Here is a 25,622-nt window from a genome sequence, read left to right as displayed (position 1 = left end):
TCAGTGGACCACACCCAGCCTCTCGAACAGCAAATTGGAAAAATGCCAAAACCAGCATTTTTGAAGACTGAGGTTGGGATCTGGCACTATCTGTCTACCCTCCTCGAGTTCCCATCTTTTCTGCCTGGAAAAAAGATTGGGATCCAGGGAGTTGGCTTCTACTGGCTTTACAGGAGCACCCCGGGCTGGATCTCCCTTCATCCCCCCCTCCCTTCTTACTTGTTGCATTGGTGCTTGAGATGTTTCTTGTACCCTTCGTCTTGGAAGAGAGTGTCCGGGTTGTACTTGTGGATCCACTCTGCTTTCTGGAGATCAAACGTGGTCTGAGACTTGACTTTCTTCCCCTTGCGGCCCCGTGGAACCGGGATGGACAGGCCTGCCCGAGGAACAGGAAGGGAGCTCAGAGCAGGGGCTAGGTACAACATGGAACCAGTGCAATAGGGATTAGGTCACCCCGGCTTTTGCAGAGTAGCTCAACTCACACACACAGACACACAACACAGAAGGAGCCACTTAAAGGGCCCAACAACAGCAAAGGGACACCAACATTATTCCATTTCCCAAGAGTCCACCACCCTACATTCTCTCCACCCCTGGAAAAGGATTAAGGAGGCCAAAATCTCAAGCTTGGATCAAAGTCCTCCTATCAACAGAATGGACACATAGGTGTGGGTAACACTCTCAAAGGACAGCAATAGAGGGGGATATTTTTTACAGAGGCATGATTGGGCATGTCTTAACAAACTCAGGCCGCAGTGCCTGAGATAGAAAGCCCATAAAGGGAGTGGTGAGGACAGCGGAGATGATTATAGGAAGCTCACTTTCTCTCGTTCAGGATGCTGCTTATAAACGCTATGTGCTTAGTGCTTGAAGCATTGCTAAAGACCCCATACTTTACGGTCTGTTTCTGTTGCTCCTCCTTTGGGAGGTTTCTAGTAGGACTGATTCTGGAAAAGCTTTGTTCCCTAAGCCATACGTCAGGTATAGATTCATTTTTCTCACCGTGTACATACATATATCCAAACTAGACTATGTTCTTTCTCTCTGTCATAGAATGTATGTGGGTACATGCAGAATTTATTTTGACATGTTTTTGCCGTGTTTATTGGAGATGGTCACCCTTTGAGAGCTGTATGCAACGGAATTTCATTTTAACGTGTGCCGATTAGTCTACGTTCAACGTGACAATAAAGTTATTATTCTAAGTTCTATCAAAGGAGCCCCTTCCCTCTCGCTTACCCGAGTGGTTCTGAAGCTCCTTGGCTTTGCCGTTCTCAACCGGGCTGATGAGATCCCAGATGAATCCTTTGATGTTCTCGTCGCCCCGATAATGCATCAAGCAGTAGACCAGGATGGCGCGGCATATGGTCTCCACGTCCCGCTCGGACATCCGCCGCTTGAAACGTCCATGCGACAGGATCTCCCTCCAGCGGCCCCAGCTGCCAGGCAAAGCAACAGAGACATTGCTCAGATGGCTAATAAGGATGGGGAAGGGCCCTTGGTGCTTTCTGAGCTGGCTTGTCATTGCTCTAACTTCCGGGTTTCCCCCCAAATAAGACAGGGTCTTATTTTCTTTTGCCCCGTGAAATATGGCCTTGGGCTTATTATAGGGGGAGGGCTTATTGTTTTGGGGTTGCCGGGCAGCTGCTCCCTTGTGAGGGGGCTCCTGAACAGCCGGGCACAGCCAAGGCACGTGGTGCTCTGCCCGCTCCCCAGCTCCCGCGGCTTGGCACATTTGGGATACCTCCTAGTTCAGTGCATAGAGCTCTGCCCGGCTAGAGAAGGGGGTTGCGCAAGCGCCTGTTCTACCCCCAGCAAGCATGCCTCCCAGCCTCACCATGTCCTGGCCCAGCCGCCGCCGCGCCGCGCCGAGCATAACTTCTTCTCCGGTTTCCAAACTCCAAAACTTGGCTGCCGAGTCTTCCAGCAGCGGCCGCTCTAGGAGTGCGCTCTACGGTGTGGGATGGCTGCTGGAAGACTCTCTGTCCGGAAGACTCTCTGTCCGGCAGCTGGCCCACAACCATAGAGCGCACTCCTAGAGCGGCCGCTGCTGGAAGACTCGGCAGCCGAGTTTTGGAGTTTGGAAGCCGGAGAAGTTATGCTCGGAGCTCAGCGGCGACGGCGGTTGAGCTAGGGCATGGTGAGGCTGGGAGGTATGCTTGTTGGGAGCGGAACAGGCGATCGCGCAACCCCCCTCTCCAGCCGGGCACAGCGCCATGCACTGACCTAGGGGGTATCCCAAATGTGCCAAGCCGCGGGAGCTGGGGGGTGGGCAGAGCGCCACATGCCTTGGCCCCTTAGGTATCCCCTAGGTCAGTGAATGGCGCTCTGCCCGGCTGGAGAGGGGGTTTGCCGGGCGACTGCTCATGAGTGTGCTCACCTCATGGCTGCTTCGCCCCTGAGGATGTGCCCGGCTCTTCGGGAGCCCGCTCACACGGGAGCAGCTGCCCAGCAACTCCCCCCTCCGGCCAGGCAGAACGCCACTCCCCAACCTAGTGGTATCCTGAAGGCGTCAAGCAATGTGAGCGCCTTCTCCCCCCCCCCCGCTTGGCACCTTCGGTATACCGTTAGGTCGGTGAGCGGAGCGGGAAGTTGTCCATGGGGCTTATTTTCGGGGGTGGGCTTATATTTTTGCTAACGCGAAAAATGTGGCAAGGCGTTAGTTTTAGGACAGGTCGTATTTTCGGGGAAACACGGTAGGTAACATTGTCAGTAGTGCTACGGGGAGCCCTACCTACCGTAGAAATCAAGGTATTCTCTTTCAGCAACTGCAACTATACACCTAGACCTGTGATGGCAAACCCATGGCATGCGTGCCAGAGGTGGCACACAGCGCCCTCTCTGTGGGCACGCAAGCCGTAACCCAGTTCACCTCCTCTGCGCATGTGCTGTCGGCACTTGGTCCGGAAAAGATTAGCCATCACTGACTAGAACCTTTGCTTCTTAGGGAGCGGGGGGGGGGGGGGGAGCAAAGGCTCTATCATCCTCTTTTAACGACCCCATAATCCCTTGTGGGGTGGAGACTGGGCAACTGAATGGAGCTAGTAGAGCATTTAATGGCCAGATGCCTTTCCCTGTTGCCAATGCAGAGTTTTGTTCAGAAGATATATTCTCATTGTGCCCAGAGAGAGAAATATCTACCTCTGCCTAGGATCGAACTCACAGTCTCCTGATTGTGAGGCGAGAATTCCACCTCTAGGCCACCGCCCCACTCCAAGAACAAGACGCTATCTTCACAGGGATTTAGGTCCAGTGAAAAAGAGAGGACAATCTTTTGAACCATTAACGTTTTCCCCCTATCCGGTCATGATAGACTCTGGGTGCCAGCGCTCATATCGGATTCCTAGCCAAGGGAGCCAGTGTTGTCCCAAAGGGCTTCCGTAGTCATGTGGCCCGTATGACTGCAGGTAGCCTTCGATGTGCGACTGTAATTTAGCTATGTTGCAAAGTGAGGAATTTGTTAAGTGCAGCTTTGCCCCATTTTGCGACCTTTTCTGCCCCCTTGTTAAGTGAATCACTGCCGTTGAGTAGTAAGACAGGCGCTTGCTAAGCAAATCCGGCTTCCCCATTGCATCGGCTTGTCCAGAAAGTCGCAAAAGGTGATCACGTGGCCCCGGGACACAAGTAATGGTCGTACGTCTGAATCAATACAATCGCAGAGTTGGAAGGGACCTTGGAGGTCTTCTAGTCCAAACCCCTGCCTAGGCAGGAAACCCTATACCGTTTCAGACAAATGGCTATCCAACATCTTCTTAAAGACTTCCAGTGTTGGGGCATTCACAACTTCACAATCAGTTGCCAAGCATCTGAATTTTGAACCTGTGAACATGGGAATGCTGCAAAGGTCGCAACTGTGAAAAACCGTCGTAAGCCGCATTTTCCAGCGCTGTTGTAACTTTGAACTGTCGCTGTGAACTGTTGTTGAGTTGAGGACTAACTCTATATTGTATATGCCAAAACGCACGGAAAGCTGTTAGTTTCCCACGAAGGGGTACCTATTTATCTGCTCGCATTTGCATGCTTTGAAACTGGTAGGTTAAGTGAATTCCCGCAGCTGTTAATGCAGTAACAGGGTGGCTTCCCGATTGATTTTACTTGTCCCAACTTTGCAACAGGTGATCACATGACCGCAGGACAAGGGAACCGTCATAAATATGAACCCGTTCCAAGCATCTGAATTTTCATCACGTGACCATGGGAATGCGGCAAGGGTTGTAAGTGTGAAACATGCATCGTAAGTCCCTTTCCCCCCCCCAGTCCCGTTGTAACTCTAAACAGACACTAAATGAATTGTTGTTAAGTGGAGGACTACTTGTAGTAGCAATGGTTCACTTACACACACATGTGATCCGGGAATTCATTTCTCTATCAGAATTGTATTCACCCTCCCTCTTTGTTTTTTTTTGGCAAATAAAAAAAAGCTATTTTTTTTCTTGCCTCAATCGAACTAATTGTTACGTTTAAATTCAAAAAGTAAATTATTGGGAGTTGAACTAACTCCCTACCTGTACTACGAGGAAGCCAATCTACCATAACTATGGAGATTCTCAGTCATGGGTTTTTTTTTTTCCTTTGAAGCCTTTTCGCTTCTCATCTAAGAAGCGTCTTCTTCTTCAGCTCTTTGGGACAACTCAGCTGAAGATGCTTCTTGGATGAGAAGTGAAAGGGCCCCAAAGAAAAAAAATCAGAAAGTCCAGTTGCTTCTTGGAAAAAAAAACCTTTGGGACAATTCACCATGACTCTCTCTCTCCTTGGGTAGCTCTCAATAACCCAGCAACCTAGAACTAAGGAGAAATTTCATGACAGTTAGAACAATTAATCAGTGGAATGACTTGCCTCGAGTAGTTATAAATGCTCCAACACTGGAAGTTTTAAATAAGAAATTGGACAACCATTTGTCTTAAACTCAACCCCTCCAAGACTGAGTGGCTGTGGCTACTGGCGCCCCGGTTCAACCAGTGGATGCCATCGCTGGCCATAGGGGGCGAACAACTGCCCCCCCGTGGAACGGGCGCGCAATTTGGGCGTCCTCCTTGATGCCCGGCTGTCGATGGATGACCATGTGACAGCCGTGGCGAGGGGGGCGTTCCACCAGGTTCGCCTGGTGCGCCAATTGCGCCCCCTATTGGATCGGGACGCCTTACGCACAGTCACTCATGCGCTGGTGACGTCTCGCCTGGACTACTGCAATGCTCTCTACATGGGGCTCCCCTTGAGATGCACCCGAAGACTTCAGCTAGTTCAGAATGCGGCCGCGCGGGCCATCATGGGAGGAACAAGATACTCCCATATAACACCACTCATGCGCGAGCTGCACTGGCTACCTGTGGTTTTTCGGGTGCGTTTCAAGTGTTGGTCACTATCTTTAAAGCGCTCCATGGCATGGGACCTAGTTACCTGCGGGATCGCATCTCACCTCACACATCTCTACGACCTATCCGCTCTCACAGGGAGGGACTCCTCCAGGTGCCATCCGCCAAGCAGTGCCAGCGGGTGGGGCCTAGGAGTAGAGCCTTCTCTGTGATGGGCCCAACCCTCTGGAATGTCCTCCCCCCCGATATTAGAACTATTAACGACCTCCGCTCCTTCCGACAGAAACTTAAGACCCACCTGTTCCAATTAGCTGGCTTAGCCGATTTATAGCTCCATCTTTCACCTCCTGGCAAACATCTTATCGTGGAATTTTTAAGGGAATTTTAATCTTATTTGTATTTTTAATTAAATATGGTACAGTATATTTTCTACCTCCTCCGTCTATGTCTATGTTTATGTATATGTATTCTATTTTGATATGTATATGATTTTTAATAATGACTGTACACCGCCCCGAGTCCTGTTTAGGAAAGGGCGCGGTTTATAAATAAAAGTTTGATTGATTGATTGATTGATTGATTGTCTCAAGTGATGTAGCGTTTCCTGACTTGGCAGGGGGTTGGACTAGAAGACCTTCAAGGTCTTTTCCAACTGTTATTCTATTCTATTGTATTCTATTCCTAATTTTATTCTATTTCATTCCATTCCTATTTCTAGTCTAAGCTTCCAAGATAATCCCCCCCCCCTCTTCCCACAAGGAATTGGATTAAAACACACACACAAGCACGCACATCTTCCCCTACAACTCCCATAATCCTCCTTTCCACACATCCCGTTGCTTTTCGGGAGGCCTCCCTCCACGCCACATACCCATAGACCAGCAGTTGTTTCTCCACCTGGAAGCAGTCGGTGCGCCCGTACGAATGGTGGAGGGGATGGTGGTGCCGGTCGTGGCGCCGGGAGCGAGGCCGGTCGTCATCGTCGCTCTCCAAGTCGGAGAACTCAACCAGGTCGTCGTCCTTCAGGGTACTGAAGTGGCGAGTCTGCTTGCGGATGCGAGGCGTGTCAATCACCAGGTTGTTCTGTAGGAAACGAAGAGGAAAAACCCTCTGGATCTCTGAATGTGTGTCAATTCCCGTCTGGATCTCTGAACGTGTGTCAATTCCCCTCTGGATCTCTGAGTCTGTGTTAATTCAACATGTCTCAACATTTCAATTCCCCTCTGGATCTCTTGAGTGTGTGTCAATTCCCTTCTGGATCTCTGAACATTTGTCAATTCCCCTCTGGATCTCTGAACGTGTGTCAATTTCCCTTTGGATCTCTGAACATGTGTCAATTCCCCTCTGGATCTCTGAACGTGTGTCAATTCCCATCTGGATCTCGGAATGTGTGTAAATTCCCCTCTGGATCTCTGAACGTGTGTCAATTCCCATCTGGATCTCTGAACGTGTGTCAATTCCCCCTCTGGATATGTGAATGTGTGTCAATTCCCTTCTGGATCTCTGAACATATGTCAGTTCCCCTCTGGATCTCTGAATGTGTGTCAATTCCCCTCTGGATCTCTGAATGTACGTCAATTCCCCTCTGGATCTTTGAACGTGTTGGATCTCTCACCGTATGTCAATTCCCCTCCAGATCTCCAAATGTATTTCAATTCCTCCATGGACAATTCTCACTTCTGCCCTCTTTCCATCACTGAATCTTAAGACTTGGAAACAGCATAGGAATGCAAATCCATCCTTCCAAGGTCAACAAAATGAGGACCCAGATTGTTGGGGACAATAGGCTGACTCTATAAACTGCCTAGAAAGGGCTGTAAAGCGTTATGAAGCGGTATATATGTCTAAGTGCTATTGCTATCATCAGTTAAAATCAGCAGTCACACTGATGATATTCCCTTGTTTGGGTAATGAAATGTCTGCAGCAAAACAACCAAGGACCCCTCACACTATCCCACGTTCTACATTTGAAGGCAATCTTCCCGTTCCCCCCCCTCTCCCAATCTCTTATAACCAAATTTAGTCTCCTAATTGCTCTTCTCTGTTCCTTATCTAAACCTATTTTGGTTTGCCCAAATCCTCCTTAAAAGTAATGCCCAGATTTGACGCATGACCACTTCACTGAGGACTAGGAGCATAGGCTTTCCAAGCAGAGGGAAGGCCTGCGGGAGTGCAAGGCCAAGTACCGGCCCCTGGAAGCTCAGCAGACTGAGATGTCAGCCAGTTCCAGGCCATGATGCAGTCCCACTGGAACGAGCCCTTCCGGCTCTTCGCCACCAGCGGGAACTTCCCTCCAGCCTTCGCCCAAAGCCCCCCACCAGGAGGCTGAAGCAGACCCCAAGTCAGAATTTCTCCCCCCCCCTCTGACCCACACAAAAAGACCCCAAAGGGGGAGACTCTCTTCAGCAACACAAACGTTCATTGCACGTATACGTCCCAGGGGCCGTAATTGGAAGACCCCTGATTTAGTGCAATATAAAAAATGCAAATAATTTTTCTGTGGACCACCAAACTTTTCTCACAAACCGCCAGTGGTCCGCGGACCACCAGTTGGTGACCGCTGCTTTAGAGGATCCAGTCCTGGAGCAGAGAAAATAATCTGTCATCCACACAACTAGGATTCTGTGCCATGAGAGATTAAACGTCATGCCATCCTTCTCTTGATTCTTCTATTACTCAGCCAGCCAATCGTACGAGTTGACTGCATCCCTCGTCCCGGTTCAACCCACCTTACTGTTCAGGAGATCCAGGTCCAAATCTGCTTTCTTGGCCCATTTCTGCCAGAAGTTGGGGTCATCCAGGGCGATGTCTGTCCTGTTTTCAGAGGCCACAAAACTTGCCTGGGAAAGGAGAAGAGGCAAAAGAAAGGAAGACGACCGTGTGAGTTAGCAGGCTTACTGTAAAGCAGACTTCACACACGCTCTCATGTACAAAACTTTCTGCTAGATCTGTGCCAGTGACGTGCAGTCAGGTGAGGCAAGTGAGGCACAGCCTCACCGCTCTCATCATGAAAAGAAAAAAAAATTTAAAAGGAAAAAGCTGAGCTAGTTGCTGCCTCACCGTGGATGACTCTGCTTAACTGTTTAAAAGAGCCTCTAAAAAAGCGCCCTCTACTATGAGGCAGGAGAACTGCATGCCTCATCTAGTCTGACTTTAGGCGTTTTATGATCACTCGAGCAGAGTTAAGCAAGGGTTAAAAGCCTAAAAATTCCTGACGTAGGTGAGGCACGCAGTTCTCCTGCCTCATAGTAGAGGGCGCTTTTTTAGAGGCTTTTTAAATAGTTAAGCAGAGTCATCCACAGAAGCCAGGCAAAGAGCCATGCTGTAGCACACACACTTTCCCCCAGCCTCTTTCTTTTGGAAGGCTTGGATCGGCTCCCCTCTGGCTTCTCTGCCTCTCCTCTCACCCCATCCTGCCAGCAGGAGGTGAGTGGGCGGGCTTTATTGCATTCCAGGCATTTCCCACCCAGTCAGCAGGCTGCATTTGCAATGGTGGAGGTGTTTGGGGAAGGCAGCAGGGGAATGGGGGGGATGGCAGAGGAGCTGCTTTCAAGCCACTGGAAAAGATATCCAATCCAACTTGTGTGTGTGTGTGTGTGTGTGTGTGTGTGTGTGTGTTTGTTTGAAAGTGATGAGAGGGAAGGGGGTAGGAGAGATAGTCCAATCCAAATTCTGTGTGTGTGTGTTTGAGAGAGGGGGAGGAAGGGAGAGAGGGAGGAAGGAGGGGAAGGGAGAAGAAAAAGAAAATGAAAAAAGGAAAGTTATTTCACAAAGGAGAAAAACAAATGCTGTCATTTTAAATCAGAACTGAGCATGCCTGGCTGTGGAATTCTGGGAGTTGAAGTCCACAAGTCTAAAAATATTTGAAACCCACCACTGGGTCAGTGCCTCACCAGCCATAAACCTCACCGCACGTCACTGATCTGTGCAACCCACCAGAATCGTGGCGCTTAGATACTTTGTGGCTCAGTGTGTTGTGGGAAACTCAGTTCGTTGCCTTAAAAGTGTGAACGATCAGAAAGACTTTGCTTTAAGAGCAGCGGTGGCAAAGTGGTTAAGAGGGCATTTACTGCCGGTTACTTCTGCTGAATGCCGGCTGCCTGCAATTTTGGGAGTTTGAATTTCACCAGGCTCAAGGTTGACTCAGGCTTCCATCCTTTCGAGGTGGGTAAAATGAGGACCCAAAGGGTATGCACAGCCATTTTGGTGAAGGGGGGGGCCTTCAGGAGGCAAAAAAAATATATGATGTATTCGGTGTATAAGACCCACCCAGATTTTCAGCTTCTTTTTTGAGGAAAAAAGGTGCGCCTTATACTCCGAAAAATACGGTAGATAGACGGACAGACAGACGAGGATACCTTGGCAAAGGTGGACCCTTTCCCTTCACTCTCGATGGTGATGGTGGTGGTGCGCCGAAGAAGGATCTGGTCAATGTCTTCTTCGCAGAACTTAGACCCTTCATCATCCTCTTCCATAATGGCGGCATAGGCCCCTTTGCGCAGCAAATCCTCAATCTCTTTCTTCGAAAACTGCTGAATCTGTGGGGTGGGAAAGGAAGAAAGGGTCGGTTTTTTCCCCCCCCCCTCTTCTCTTTTGGTTAAACCAGAGTCAGGGAGCAACCTAGGAAAAGCCAGCTGTGCCATCAAAATACTTTGAAAGCAATACATTAAAAAAAAAAAAACTTAAGGAAACTTAAGAATGGCTAGAAAAAGCCCTAGCTGTCCATTGACTCTGCCCTTTTGAGTCTTTGTTTCCCCCCCCCCAATCGGTCAATCCAATCAATCAATCGAACCATCAATCAATCATAATCGTTGCAAAAGTGGCAAGTTATATGTCAACGCCTAAGGCGTTTCCATGACTACTATCACCTTGAGAAGGGGAGGGAAATTCCATGCATAGTTTTGGCCAGAGTAAAAGTCTCATATTTCTGTACTGGGATGTGAATGCGCATGTCTAGAACCCTGCTTAAACGTCCCGTTGGAGAATGTGATTAATGACCTCAGCCAGAGGGGACGGGGCACGGGGGTAAAGGTCAGACGCCATTCAGTGTGATTTAGTTTCAGCTACACAGAAGTCCGTGCTAAGATGTTAGTCCTAATAAACGAATGGTTTTACTTTGAATTTCGTCCCTGGGCTTGTAAATTAATTAGGGCAAACTCTTGGAACCTTCACATTATAATTATATATTTTTTTTAATTTTAATTTTTGACAGATGATAGGACAGGTGCTCAGCGGTGGGATGCAACTGGTTTAACAACTAAGTTTAACCCTAACCCTAACAACCGGTTCAGCGCGTGTGTGCAGCATTCAAAAGACGACCGTTATAAGCTTCAAAACCTACCTTCTATGTCAGCGATGGCGAACCTTTTTTGGCTCGCGTGCCGTAAGTGGGGGGGAGCGCAGGGGGGTCGTGTGCGGGCGTGCCGCACCCATAATGCAATGCGCGACACACACCCCAGTGTGCATGCGCACACTACAGGCGCGACCCCCCAATTTTTGCATGCTTTTTTCGCCCTCCCCAGGCTCCAGAGACTTTATAGGAGCCTGGGGAGGGCGAAAACAGCCTCCCCCGCCCCCCCCCGAAGCCCTCCGGAGGCTTCAGGGATCTTCAGGAGGCTTCCCTGAAGCCTTTGGAGCAGTCAAAACGACCCTCCGAGCAAACCGGAAGTGACTTCCGGTTTGCCGGAGGGTCGTTTTGAGCGCTCCAAAGGCTTCAGGGACCTTCAGGGCGCTTCCCTGAAGCCTCCGGGGCACTTCCAGTTTGCTTGGAGAGTTGTCTTGGGACTGTTGCTTGTATTCTCACAATTTATGTTGATATTATTTCCTGATTCCTTATTTGTACCCTATGGCTATCATTAAGTGCTGTACCTTAGGATTCTTGACGAATGCATCTTGTCTTTTTATGTACACTAAGAGCCTATGCACCCAAGGCAATTCTTGTGTGTCCAATCACACTTGGCTAATAAATTCGATTCAATTCTATTTTATTCTGCTGCCTTGTCGGACCAGTTCCGCGCTTCGCCTGCTGTACTCCCCGGCGCACCCTGTGACAATCAGCTGCATTTTTGAAGCTGCGTGTCTGCCCCAATGAGGTGCCCGCAAGTGTAGCGAGTGAATGCTCTCACAACCTGCGAACCTGTTAACGTTCACCTCTGGAGAACAGCTGATTGGGGGGTATTCCGGGAGGCCGATCCACCCGCCAATCAGCTGCTCGTGCTGAATCAGGCTAATGTGCTGAAGCAGATCAGGCTCTTTGCTAAGGATGCTAGCCTGATGAATTCACGATGGATGTTGGTAGGCGGAATCATAATGTGCCCCCCCACTTATTTTCCTCCCCAAAAACTAAGGTGCGCCTTATACTCCAGAGCATATTATACTCTGAAAAATACGGCAATCAGAAGAGTTGTCTTTTTATTGCTGCTTTCCCTTGTATTAACCTGACAGGGTGCAATTCTGCACTCCCAGACGTGAATTTCCCAAGAAGCGAGAGAAGCTTCCACCTTAAAAGTTTGGGGCACAGAGGTTGAATTTCTGATCAGTGGGTTTTCCCCTCTCTGCTCTTTCCTCGCTATATGCACCGGACCTAGAAAAGCAGGAAGGTTGGAAAAAAATCCTGCTTTGTTAGATCAGTAGCAGGAATGGAACCTGCAAATCTTTCCCCCAACCAATTCTCCCGGAAACTAAGGCGGAGTCTTTATCTGAGCTCTTTCCTCTCCACATCAGATTTGTTTTTGGGCTTCCGCTATGCTTCTTGGGAGGGATATCTCGCTTATCTCCTCCGCCAAGGTCATCTTCTTTTACTCTTTCCGCAGCAGCTTCCCATTCTCTCCCTTACCCCAGTGATGCTCCCTTCTCGTCCACTCATGGACTGCAGGACGGCCTTATCCAGGCCCAGCTTGAGGCTGGCTTTGTCAAACATCTCCCGCTCGTAGGAATTCCGAGTGATGAGGCGGTAAACTTTCACAGCCTTGCTCTGTCCAATGCGGTGGCAGCGAGCTTGTGCCTGCGGGGGAGGGAAACAAACAGAGGTGTGAAGCCTACAAGCATCCTTCAGACCCAGAGGCCGCGTGGATAAAACCCGATGATTTTTAAAAAAAAAATTAAATCAGATTTTTAAAAAATCACAATTTATTTTAGCAAAATGCTTTTCGACTAAAAATCTTACCTAAAGGTAATTATCTATTTAAGGTACATTAATAATTTAGTTCATTCAGCATGAAATGGAGCTTAGTTACGCTTCTTTACGTATTTTGGGAAATTCTTTCAATGAATCCAAGCTTGGCAAAGCTGAGATAATATGCACCGCGTTGATGCTTTTGCACAATTTCACCGTAACCATGAGATAAATCCAAAATCCAAAGTTCTGGAATAGTCCCTTATCCTATTGTTTTGCAAATCTTTCTTTTTAAAATATATTTTAATTATTTTTACCTTTAAAACAATGCGGTACCGCGAAGTCGAAGTGATCATACATTCACGTTATTTACAGCTAGTCTCACCCATTAACGATTAGCCTACTTAATACATTGTCTATCCTTCTGTCCAATCACAATATATACATTTGTTCCAGTCTTGTCACCTTGTCTTATACCAATTATAAAATCTGTTCCAGACTTCAAAATATTCTGATTCCCCTTTATTTTTAAGTTCAAGAGTGAGCCTATCTGCTTCTGCACAGGCCAACACTTTGCTGATTATATCTAGCTCTGATGGTATATTTTCTTTTTTCCAATATTGTGCATAAGTTATGCATGCCACAGTTAGTACATATATAATTAGATAAAGTGTATCTTTCTTAAACCCCTCCAGTATTATACCTAGGAGAAAAATTTCTGGATTAAACAAGATTTGGTCTCCCACCATTTGTTCTAACCATGATTGGATCGTTTTCCAATATTTTTTTGCCTCATTGCACGTCCACCACATATGATAAAAAGTGCCTGGTGTTTTTTATACACTTCCAACAATTTGGGGCCAGATTTTTAAACATTGTGGAGAGCCGTGCTGGGGGGGAGATGCCATCTGTAGAACATCTTATAAAGATTTTCTTTATACGCCGTAACCATTGTTAGTTTGTGATTAAGTATCCACTTAGCCATTGTTTTGCAAATCTGTGTACACTACAAACTGTATGATGGTTTGAAGAGAAATGCACCTGTGCCACCAGGCTCTACGTGTGAGGAGGAAGGGCAAGCAGTGAAAATGAAAGTGAAACCTTCGAAGCAGCTTATAAATATAATATTAAAGGGTGCCTGTTATTTCAGATCCATCATGGCCGCAGGCCATGTTAGCGGGCATCCACTCACTAGCTGCCTACCAAGTCCCTCCCCTTGTGTCACTGCCGCGTCACCAGCTGTCCCGTTAAAGTGAATGGGACTAAATACTACATGTACATAATGCTACAGGTAATAACTGCAGCAAGAATCATACACGCACAAAATTGGAAAAACAAAAATATACCAACAGAAGAAAATGTGTAAAAAAAAAAAAGCATTAGAATGTGCTGAAATGGACAGGCTTACAAAAGAAATAAAAGACAAAGGGGAATCTGAGTATTACTTAGCATGGAATGTACGGTACAAATGGTGAGAGGAAAGATGCAAAGAATAAGAAAGCATTAAAGGATAAAAGATTAAGAAATTAGAAAACAATATTAAAACTGCATAATTAAGAAGGGGGGAGGGAAAGTAAGACATGTTGTATATAAAACAGTACAGAATAATAGTTATAAGAGGAATATATATACACAGAATGATATAAGATGTATTGTATAGAAATAAGTACATTGCAAGTCATACGTATAGAAGAAATATGTATAAATTACCATATTAGTAGATGAAATATTTGTGTTTAAAAAAATGGGGGGAAAACTGTTTAATAAAAAGATTTTAAAAAAGAAAGTGAATGGGACTGTCGGTGAGTCAACAGCAAGTCAGAGGTGGAGCTGCTGCTCTTTAAAAATTATGATTTAAATCAAATTGATTTAATTCAAGTCTTTTTTACTACTGATTTAAATCGACTTATACAATACAATAGCAGAGTTGGAAGGGACGTTGGAGGTCTTCTAGTCCAACCCCCTGCCTAGGCAGGAAACCCTATACCGTTCCAGACAAATGGCTATCCAACATCTTCTTAAAGACTTCCAGTGTTGGGGCTTTCACAACTTCTGGAGGCAAGCTGTTCCACTGATTCATTGTTCTAACTGTTAGGAAATTTCTCCTCAGTTCTAAGTTGCTTCTCTCCTTGATTAGTTTCCACCCATTGCTTCTTGTTCTACCCTCAGGTGCCTTGGAGAATAGTTTGACTCCCTCTTCTTTGTGGCAACCCCTGAGATATTGGAACAATGCTATCATGTCTCCCCTAGTCCTTCTTTCTCTTAAACTAGACATACCTAGTTCCTGCAACTGCTCTTCATGTGTTTTAGTCTCCAGTCCCCTAATCCTCTTTGTTGTTCTTCTCTGCACTCTTTCTAGAGTCTCCACATCTTTTCTACATCGTGGCGACCAGAACTGAATGCAGGATTCCAAGTGTGGCCTTACCAAGGCATTATAAAGTGGTATTAACCCTTCACGTGATCTTGATTCTATCCCTCTGTTGATGCAGCCTAGAACTGTGTTGGCTTTTTTGGCAGCTGCTGCACATGGCTGGCTCCTATTTAAATGGTTGTCCACTAGGACTCCAAGATCCCTTTCACAGTTACTACTACTGAGCAAGGTATCACCTATACTGTACCTGTGCATTTTGTTTTTCTTGCCTAAATGTAGAATTCAAAAAAAACCTTGATTTAAATCAAATCCATCCTGCCGAGAAGAGACACACAATTGGTACATACGGCAGTATGTAAGTCTAAGTGCTATTGTTATTCCAGACAAATGACATCTTAACAGAACCGATGTTTCAATTCTCACGTTTCTGGGCTACCGGTGTCTGATTCGCCAGAGGCCCCAACAGTACCTGCAAGTCGTTTTGAGGATTCCAGTCCGAGTCGAAAATGATGCAGGTATCAGCCGCCGTGAGGTTGATCCCCAGCCCTCCCGCCCGGGTGCAGAGAAGGAACACAAAGCGATCCGAGTCAGGCTTGCTAAAGCGGTCGATGGCGGCCTGCCGCAGATTGCCACGCACCCGCCCATCGATACGCTCGTAGAGATACCTGCGCGGGAAAGAGGCACAATTCTGTAAAAATCAGCTTGCGGCACCGGCAGCCAACATCCTAACCCATCCGTCTTCACTGCAATCGCTCGCGCACCTGCCTCTAATTCAGGCTACCACGAATTCTGAATGAATGCTGTAGCTCAGCATTCATTCCTGGTTCCTGTAGTCTGCAGTTCTTTTCCTCTGGAAATTCCCCCCTCCCCCCCCGAGTTTCCAGAGGAAACATTGCAACTACCATCACCTACTCAGGTGACCCTGAGGACACAGATAAAGCCCACGTGCTTCAACGACCCTCTAAGAAGGATGCGAATGAACAAACTGTTTTCAGGAACATAAACTTGCATTTCCCACCATCCAATCGAGAGCGGAAAAAGCTTCTTGGATGAGAAGTGAAATGTCTTCCAAGAAAAAAAACCAAGAAAGTCCAGTTGCCTCTTGAAAAAGCAACTCTGGGACTCCAAGTGGCCTCAACGACTCTCTAAAAAGGATGCAAACGACCGGCTGTCTGCAAGGAGGATAAATCCTTCCCTTCCCCACCATCCAGTCGGAGCTGAAGAAGCTTCTTGGATGAGAAGCGAAACGTCTTCCAAGAAAAACAAGGAAGTCCAGTTGCCTCTTGAAAAAGCAACTCTGGGACTCCAAGTGGCCTCAGTGACTCTCTGAAAGGATGCAAATGACCAGCTGTCTGCAAGGAGTATCAATCCTTCCATTCCCCACCATCCAGTCAGAGCTGAAGAAGCTTCTTGGATGAGAAGCGAAACCTCTTCAACAGAAAAAAACAAGGAAGTCCAGTTGCCTCCTGAAAAAGCAATTCTGGGACTCCAAGTGGCCTCAGTGACTCTCTAAAAGTATGCAAATGACCAGCTGTCTACAAGGAGTATAAATCCTTCCAATCCCCACCATCCAGTCAGAGCTGAAGAAGCTTCTTGGATGAGAAGCAAAATGTCTTCAACAGAAAAAAACCAGAAAGTCCAGTTGCCTCTTGAAAAAGCAACTGTGGGACTCCAAGTGGCCTCGGTGACTCTCCAAAAGTATGCAAATGACCACCTGTCTGTAAGGAGTATAAATCCTTCCAATCCCCACCATCCAGTCAGAGCTGAAGAAGCTTCTTGGATGAGAAGCGAAACCTCTTCAACAGAAAAAAACAAGAAAGCCCAGTTGCCTCCTAAAAAAGCACCTTTCTTTGGGCCAAAGAAGCAGTGCAAGATCAGAAGATGTGGAGAGGCCCACTGAATCACCAAGAGTTGGACACAACTGAACGGATAACAACGTCGTCGTCGCCATCGCTGCACAAGCTCTCACCTCTTTTGGATGAGGTAGTCTTCCAGGATGTCGAGGCAACGGACCATCTGGGAAAAAATCAGCACCTTGTGTCCTCCGGCTTTCAGCTTAGGAAGCAGTTTATCGATCAGCACCAATTTCCCGGAGGAACGCACCATGGCCTGCAGGGGAAAGTCATGGGGCACGTGATGGTGGCAGGAATCCCGAAACTCCGTCAAGATCTTCTCCTCGGCACCTAGTTGTTTTTTTTTGGAGGGGGGGGTGTGTGGAGAAAAGAATGCAGATGAAGGAATTATCCACATTTTCCACTATATATCATGACAATCATAAGTCAAGGCACTGACATGACCAATTTAAACTTTGAATCCAGGTCGCAAGTACCATTTTGGGGATCTGTCAAAAGTTTGAATGGTTGCTAAATGACCAAGGTAAGTTGCAGACTGCCTTTATTTTGCAAAGAGCAGTTTCCCCACTTAGATTTAATTGAACACCTACCGTATTTTTCGGAGTATCAGAGGCACCTTTTTTCCTCAAAAAAGAGGCTGAAAATCTGGGTGCGTCTCATACACCGAATACAGCAGCTTTTGCCTCCCAAAGCCCCGCCCCCTTCACCCTTCACCAAAATAGCTGTGCATACCCTTATGGAGGCTTTCAGAGAGCTCCTGGGGGCTGGGGAGGGCAGAAATGAGAGATAAACGGGCCGTTCCCCCCCCCAGCCCCCAGCAGCACTCTATAAGCCTCCATAAGGCTACAGTATGCATGCAATTTTTTTTGACAAAAAATGGCCCCGTTTTTGTGAAAAATGCATGCCTTTTTTTCGGGGGGGGGGGACGGGCCGGGCCCATTTTCATGAAAAATGGGCCGTTTTTGGGAGGTTTGCAGAGTGCAACCCCCCCCCCCCCCGAAAGCTCTTTAACTGATTGATGAGAATTACATTGAACAAGTGCTGTGCCAGCAGAAACACATAGCTATCTATTGTATTTCTCTCTCTCTCTCTCTCTCTCTCTCTCTCTCTCTCTCTCTCTCTCTCCCTCCCTTTATCTACCTACCTACCTACTCTCTTTATCTACCTACCTGTCTACTGTATTTTTCTCTCTCTATCCCTCTACCTACCAACCTACTCTCTCTCTCCCTATCTACTGTATTTCTCTCTCTCTTTTTCTCTCTACCTCCCTCCCTCTCTATTTCTCTCTTGCTCTCTCTATCCCTTTATCAACCTACCTACTTAACTACTCTCTCTCTCACTACCTACCCACTGTATTTCTCTCTCTCCCTGTCTATCCCTCTATCTACCTACTTTTTTAAAAAAATTGCCTCTTCAAAACCTTGGTGCGTCTTATACTCCGAAAAATACGGTGATTCCCACTGCACTGTCTTAGGCCTAAAGACATTTACCCATGTAGTAGGTTACAGTGCTATTATTATCCTTCTCATCTTTCCTGCTATTTCCCTTATTGGTATCTTATTATTTATCACTTGTTTGTAATTTATGATTAATGAATATGACCTATGACATATCACTTTGTTTTTTGTATGTACACTCAGAACCTATGCACTGGAAACAAATTCCTTGTGTGCCCAATCAAACTTGCCCAATAAAAAAAATCTACTGTATTCTGTGCTATTCTATTCTATATATAGTCTATTCTATTCCTATTCCTATTTTCTATTCTATTCATATTCTATTTTATATTCTATTCTATTCTATATATAGTCTATTCTATTCCTATTCCTATTTTCTATTCTATTCTTATTCTATTTTATATTCTATTCTATATATAGTCTATTTTATTCCTATTCCTATTTTCTATTCTATTCATATTCTATTTTATATTCTATTCTATTCTATTCTATATATAGTCTATTCTATTCCTATTTTCTATTCTATTCATATTCTATTATATATTCTATTCTATTCTATTCTATGTTGCCAATTCTATTCTATTCTCTTTCCTAATCCTAATCCTATTCTATACACTAATCCTATTCCTAACCCTATTCCATTCCGTTCCATTCCAAGTCTGCATTCTAGGCAGCTCAATCCTTCCGTTATCCACACCCCAAAAAGCTTTTCCATCCATTTCCTCACACTTACCATTGATGAGGTAGGGGTGGTTGCAACACTTGCGTAGTTCCATCATGGTGTTGAGAAGGTTGGGCATGTTGCTGTGCCCCGCCCCCTTGGAGAGGAAGTTGAAGTTCTTCTCTAGGATGGCCCGGTAGTACTTCTTCTGGATGTTGGTCAGCTCCACCTCAATGATTGTTTCCTGCTTGGGAGCCAAATTCTTCTCAACATCCTCCTTCAGCCGCCGGAGCATCATAGGCTTCAGGATTGCCTGCAGTTTCTGTACCTGGAGGGTGGGAAAGAGCAGCAGTTAGAGCCGTTGACATCTTGAGGTGGAGCAAGCTGCAATGAAACGAGTTTTGCAAGGACTGTTGGCTTCTTAAGACAGATGGACTGGAAAAAGATGTGTTAAAATATTCATGACTGGGAGAGACATGGGAACAAGGTCAGCCAATGACTAGGCATAGCAACTAAGTCAGCCGATGGGAGCTTTAACAGATCTGAGTCTGTGCACAGAATTGAAACAGAAACTTAAGCAGTCTGCTGCTCTGAGAAGTAAACTAGCAGTCTCTCTGGGCTTGTCTGCTGATGTGAAACTAACTGCTTGTGTTTGCCTGTAACTCTCCTGCCTTCTGTTTACTTGGAAGAATCACCTGTTGGTATTGTACATTTATTCACCTATTCTTATGTATATAAAGAAGTTAATGAATCCAGCTGCATCAGTTATCTGTCTCTGCTTTCTGGATTTGATTCTTCTGCAACAAACTCTGACAGGATGTCCCATCTCTTAAAGATGGTTTACCGGCTTTTCATGCACATTGCAGAAGTTTAAGCATGTGAATAATGGGCGAAATCAGCCAGAAGGGAAGGTAGAAGCAGAGGAAACGGGTGGTCGAGAAAGAGGAAAAAAGAGTGCCAACATCCAACAGCTCCCTTTTTTTTTACCTGCTCTTCAGTTTTGAGGTCCCCAAAGTCCTTGAGGAACTCCGACTCAGAGGGGAATTGGGAGGGTTCAAGGAAGTGCAGGAGGCTGAAGAGTTCTTCCACTGTGTTCTGGAGAGGGGTGCCTGTCAACAACACTTTATGTTCCTATAAGGGAGGAAGATGGAAGAGACATCAAGACAGATGATGAGATCACAGTACCTTAAAACACAGATGGCGAACTGAGTTGCCAAAAATAATAATAATAATAATAATTTTATTTGATTAGCCGCAACCCTCTCCCGAAGGACTCGGGGCGGCGTACAATCAAAACAGATAAAATACAGATAAAGACAAACATATATACATAAAGAACAAAGACATATACATGTGCATGGAGGAGGTAGACTCATAAGTGAAAGACAATTAAAAAACACAATTTAAAATCCCATTAAATAAAATTACTGAATTAAAAAACCCATCAGGAGCGTTATGAAGTTATGATTGAGCCAGGCCGGCTATTTGGAATAGGTGGGTCTTGAGCTTTATACGGAAGGAGCGGAGGTCAGTAGTGGTCCTAATATCCGGGGGGAGGTCATTCCACAGGGCTGGGCCCGCCACAGAGAAGGCTCTGCTCCTAGGTGCCGCCCCATGGCACTGTCTGGTGGACGGCACCTGGAGAAGTCCCTCTCTGTGCGAGCGGATGGGTCGTAGGGATGTATGGGGCAGAATACGATCCCGCAGGTAACTAGGTCCTGAGCCATGGAGCGCTTTAAAGATCGTAATCAAGACCTTGAAACGCACCCGATAGACCACAGGGAGCTAGTGCAGCTCGCGCAGGAGAGGTGTCACATGGGAGTACTTAGTACTCCCCATAATCACCCGCGCGGCCGCATTCTGGACCAACTGCAGTCTCCGAGTGCATTTCAAGGGAAGCCCCATGTAGAGAGCGTTACAGTAGTCCAGGCGAGACGTCACCAGCGCATGGGTGACTGTGCGTAGGGCGTCCCAAAAAAGGAGTGCACGTGTCAGGACCATAACCCGGAAGAGGAGCTGCCCAGGGAGCATGTGCGCGGCAGAAAATGAACTTCCAGTTTCCGACACGTGCATGCATGCCGGCAAGTTAGTCTTTCCATTACTGGCGCATGCGCATCAGAGGTGGTATTCAGCCGGTTCTCTCTGGTTCGGGCAAACCGATAGCAGCGGGTGCGGGAGGCTCCGACCACCCGCCCCAACGTAATGCGCAAGCGCTGCACATGCGCAAAAATGCGCCCTTACATTTGCGAATTGGTAGGGAAGGCAAGTGAATCCTACCGCTAGCGCGCGTGCGACAATCAGCTGGCCGGCACCCATGCTCACACCGAAAAACAGAAGACCAGCTCTTCCAGTTTCCGGCATGGGCGCATGCACGAAGGACAGCTGATCATGGCGTGTGCAGGTGCGCCAGACGTCCGGAAGAGGAACGGGCAAGGCGGCGCGTGCCAGGCGAGATGGCTCTATGTGCTACTTCAGGCACGGGTGCCATCACAGGCCTAGAAGAACAGAATACCAGAGATGGAAGGGACCTTGGAGGTCTTCTAGTCCAACTCCCTGCTCAAGCAGGAGAGAGAGCCTAGACCAGGGGTGAAATTCAGCAGGCTCTGACAGGTTCTGGAGAACTGGTAGTGGAAACTTTGAGTAGTTAAGAGAACCAGCAAATACCACCTCTGGCTGGCCCCAGAGTGGGGTGGGAATGGAGATTTAGCAATATCCTTTTCCCTTGGAGTGCGGTGAGAATGGAGATTTTGCCTTACCCTTCCCTTTCCACGCCCACAGAACTGGTAGTAAAAAAATGTGAATTTCACCACTGCCCTATACCAGGGGTCCTTGAAACTATGGCCCGCAGGCCTGATACGGCCCGCCGAACCCATTAATCCGGCTCACACGGGACAACAAGGCTGCCCTGCCCACATCGCCTCACCTACCCGACCCATCGGCCGAACATAGGTCTTACCTTTGTGAGCCCCAAGGGCTGGAACTGGAAGGTAAGATCAACGTTTTTGCCTATCAGAGTGCTTCTAGAGGCCGGGGAGGCAAAAAACTGGAAGTGGGAGGCCTCCTGGGGCCTCCCCGTCTCCCATTTCTGGCCATCAGAGTGCTTCTGGAGGCCAGGGAGGCCAAAAATGGGACATGCGGAGGCCCCAGAATACTGCAGGACTGTATTGAAGGAGGGCTGCCTGCTTGCCTTCCTGCCGGCCAGACTGACTAGCGCGGAAGCGCCACGTCCCCTGGTTGTGGGCCGGATGCGGGGCCCAAGGTGGCGGGGAGGGCGAGTGCGGCCATCAGGGGAGAGCACCACACTGTTGAGTAGCTCCAGCAGCTACAACACAAATGTTCCAAGCAACAAGAGATGTGTTATGACTCGTCGACCTCCGAAAGTCAGATTCCCACAACCCAGCACCAGTTCAGGGGTTCCTCCCCCCCTTCCCCAAATCAAGGAGAGAAGAAACTTAGAACTAAGGAGAAATTTCCTGACAGTTAGAACAATTAATCAATGGAACAACTTGTGTCCAGAAGTTGCGAATGCTCCAACACTGGAAGTTTTTAAGAAGATGTTGGATAGCCATTTGTCTGAAATGGTGTAGGGTTTCCTGCCTAGGCAGGGGGTTGGACTAGAAGACCTCTAAGGTCCCTTCCAACTCTGTTATTCTATACGTCCTATCTCCTCACGATGAGAAGTCTCTCAATGCTGGAGGCGCTCCTCGAGGGAAATCTCCAAAACAGCATATCCAGCAACGTGATCCATCAAAAAATATTTCGCAAGCAGGACAGGCGGCTTGGGCTCCTACCAGGTCCATATGCTTGAGGCTGTCCAGCAGTTTGCAGTTGCGGTTCTTCAGGCGGTGAGCTTCATCGATGATCACACAGCGCCACTCGATCTCCCTCAGCTCAGGGCAGTCCGACAGGATCATCTCAAAGGTGGTGATCAGGGCGTCAAACTTGTAGGCGCCTGGGATCAGGCGACCCTGTTAGGGAGCAGAAGCGAGCGAGAAATAAAAACTTAATTTCTGGGAAAGTCATTAGCAAAGCAGTTTTCTAGGCAAAGTTTGGAAGAGTTTGGCCACCATCTTCTTCTGGGGGGTCACTTCCCAGAACTACCTACAATCCTGGGTTGTTTTTTTTTGGGGGGGGGCACCCTCACCAAATATTAACCCCGTCTTATCCTGCTTAGCTTCCAAGCCCTGAGGAGATCATCCCACCTTGCTGAGGTGGCGGCAAAATCCACCAAAAACGTGACAAAATCACAAGCAACCGCAAAGATTACTAGGTGCAAATAGAAAAATACACATTGTTTCCAGAGCAAAGAAGATGAAAGTAGGAATGGTTAAATGGATGATTTTATTCAAAGAGGGAAATAGGTCTTTGTTTGGATATCACTTCTGGAATTTGTGCTTGTGAAGAAATAAAAATTGAGACTTTGACTTTGGTTTTGTTGATTAAAAAGATCTGGTGTTATAGGAATAGCGAGTTATATAGGGTTATATAAGGTATAGGGTTTCCTGCCTAGGCAGGGGGTTGGACTAGAAGACCTCCAAGGTCCCTTCCAACTCTACTATTGTATTATTGCATTATATATGTTATATATTGCTTCTTGTTCTACCCTCAGGTGCCTTGGAGAATAGTTTGACTCCCTCTTCTTTGTGGCAACCCCTGAGATATCGGAACACTGCTATCAGGTCTCCCCTAATCCTTCTTTTCATTAAACTAGACATACCCAGTTCCTGCAACCGTTCTTCATGTGCTTTAGCCTCCAGTCCCCTCATCATCTTTGTTGCTCTTCTGATTAGGGGACTGGAGACTAAAACATATGAAGAACGGTTGCAGGAACTGGGTATGTCTAGTTTAATAGAAAGAAGGACTAGGGGAGACATGATAGCAGCGTTCCAATATCTCAGGGGTTGCCACAAAGAAGAGGGAGGCAAACTATTCTCCAAAGCACCTGAGGGTAGAACAAGAAGCAATGGGTGGAAACTAATCAAGGAGAAGCAACTTAGAACTGAGGAGAAATTTCCTGAGTTAGAACAATTAATCAGTGGGACAGAAGTTGCCTCCAGAAGTTGTGAATGCCCCAACACTGGAAGTCTTTAAGAAGATGTTGGGTAGCCATTTGTCTGAAACGGTATAGGGTTTCTTGCCTAGGCAGGGGGTTGGACTAGAAGACCTCCAAGGTCCCTTCCAACTCTGCTATTGTACTGTATTGAATATGGAATGAAAAGAAGATGACTGAAAGGTAAAATGAAAATATGATGTATTTATTTTATTTATTTATTTTATTAGACTTGTTAGCCGCTCCCTCTCCATGTAAAATGAACTATGTATAATAGAAGATCTCCAAGGTCCCTTCCAACTCTGCTATTGTATTGCATTGTATGTATATTAATGTGTAAAAACAAAAAGTCGAGTTTGGAAATACACATTATTCCAATAGCAAGGAACATGAAGCAGGAATGGTTAAATGGATGATTTTATTCAAAGAGGAAAATATGCCTTTATTTGGATATCACTTCTGGAATTTGTGCTTGTGAAGGAAAAAAATGAAACTTTGGGAGGAGGAGGAGCTTCCGGAGGGAATGGAGGACTGCTTCTGAGCTCCGCTAAATGCGGAGGGCTCTTTGACGGGCGGGATGCTGCCGACCCTCATTTCCACCTTGAGGGTCGGGGATTTGGGGCGCCGAAGATCCTGGCACCCTGCCCGGCTCCAAGCTGGCCCGTTGGGTCGGCCGGGTAGCCGGACAGGAGGAAGATAGCGCGCCAGTCAGCGCGGCAAGGCGGCTGGCGTTTTAAGCCAGCATGGCGGCTGGCGTTTTTTGAGTCGGAGCGGCAGAGAAACGGAGCGCCAGCGCCAGCGGAGCAGCGCAGCGGTAAAGACTTGAGTGGAGAGGGCGGAGAAGGCTGGAGGAGGTGGAGGACGGCGGCGGGGGTCTGTGTGACTGTGTGACTGTGTGGATTTTGGCTTGGGATACTTAAAAAGATGGTGGCAACCCAGGAGAGCCGAGCAGCCCAAACTATAAATCTATGGATCGCTGAGCTCCAAGCTAGCCGGCGATTGTGCTTTAGACCGGCAAGAGGGCCCTGGGAAGGAGTGCAAGGCCCGAGGGAGGCCCGTGAGATCCGAGGCGCTGAAGGGAAGAAGGGAAGGAGAGTGAGGCCTGAGGCGCCGGAGGAAGTAGAGAACGGAAAGAACGGTGGAAGGGCTGCAGGGAGGCCGCAGGGAGGCCGATGCAGCCCTCCCGGGCCCAATAACAACGAATGTGGATTGCCAAATGGACGGAGGACCATTCACAACCATGGCAGGCCATGGAATGGAGGCTTGGAACATCAGAGGCCCATGCAGAAGGTCAGACCCAGTGCTTTGCTGTACTCACCACTACCCCCCCACTCATTTACCACCTACTTACTATGGGCTATTCGCCCTACCGCCTATTATGACCTACCGAACGAACTATTTCTTAGCTGCAATCTTTTATCCATCAACTGGCTATTTTATCTTATTTCCATCAACCATCATTTCCATTCTGATGCGGACTATTTTCATCAGCCTATCCCCTTGCCTGGACTATACTCTTGCCAGGACCATCCCCTTAGTGGGAATTGCGGCTGCTGATGCATATTATCATCTACAGCACCCACTTGATGAACTTGGCCCTGTCCAATTATGTTATACACGAGGCTAGACCTGCTACAGCTACGAGAGTCCCCCCTCTCGCAGTTATGGCCTCCAGCCCTTTCGAGGGCCCACCTTGAGGACGGGTTCATTAACCCAGAGAGGTGGAGGAAGCGCTCGTTGAGGGGTTTTTTAATTAATTGTTTTTTAAAATTTTTAAAGGGTTACAGGGATGGGGGGGGGGGGA

At 47.3% G+C, this 25,622-nt stretch overlaps 1 protein-coding gene across 11 annotated transcripts in view; it reads right to left on the bottom strand.

Moving 5' to 3' along the window:
* Positions 1–25,622, bottom strand: part of LOC309382118 (chromodomain-helicase-DNA-binding protein 8-like) — a 146,450-nt gene that overhangs the window by 39,018 nt on the left and 81,810 nt on the right. For 9 of the 11 annotated variants that reach the window (XM_081933611.1, XM_081933610.1, XM_081933616.1 and 6 more), the window contains 11 exons: positions 22,560–22,736; positions 19,756–19,899; positions 18,841–19,096; positions 16,767–16,980; positions 15,267–15,462; positions 12,148–12,315; positions 9,671–9,850; positions 8,042–8,152; positions 6,184–6,395; positions 1,240–1,439; positions 220–412 (listed from right to left, as the gene is read on the bottom strand). In XM_081933611.1, coding sequence (XP_081789737.1) covers positions 220–412; positions 1,240–1,439; positions 6,184–6,395; positions 8,042–8,152; positions 9,671–9,850; positions 12,148–12,315; positions 15,267–15,462; positions 16,767–16,980; positions 18,841–19,096; positions 19,756–19,899; positions 22,560–22,736 — 2,051 coding nt within the window. The remainder of the gene's footprint in view (positions 1–219; positions 413–1,239; positions 1,440–6,183; positions 6,396–8,041; positions 8,153–9,670; positions 9,851–12,147; positions 12,316–15,266; positions 15,463–16,766; positions 16,981–18,840; positions 19,097–19,755; positions 19,900–22,559; positions 22,737–25,622) is intronic. The other 2 variants (XM_081933618.1, XM_081933619.1) reach the window with 1 other exon arrangement.

The sequence above is a fragment of the Natrix helvetica genome (genome assembly GCF_964273705.1).
Source record: "Natrix helvetica genome assembly, chromosome: Z".
Lineage (NCBI taxonomy): Eukaryota > Metazoa > Chordata > Lepidosauria > Squamata > Natricidae > Natrix > Natrix helvetica.
This window is presented reverse-complemented; position numbering and strand designations above follow the sequence as displayed.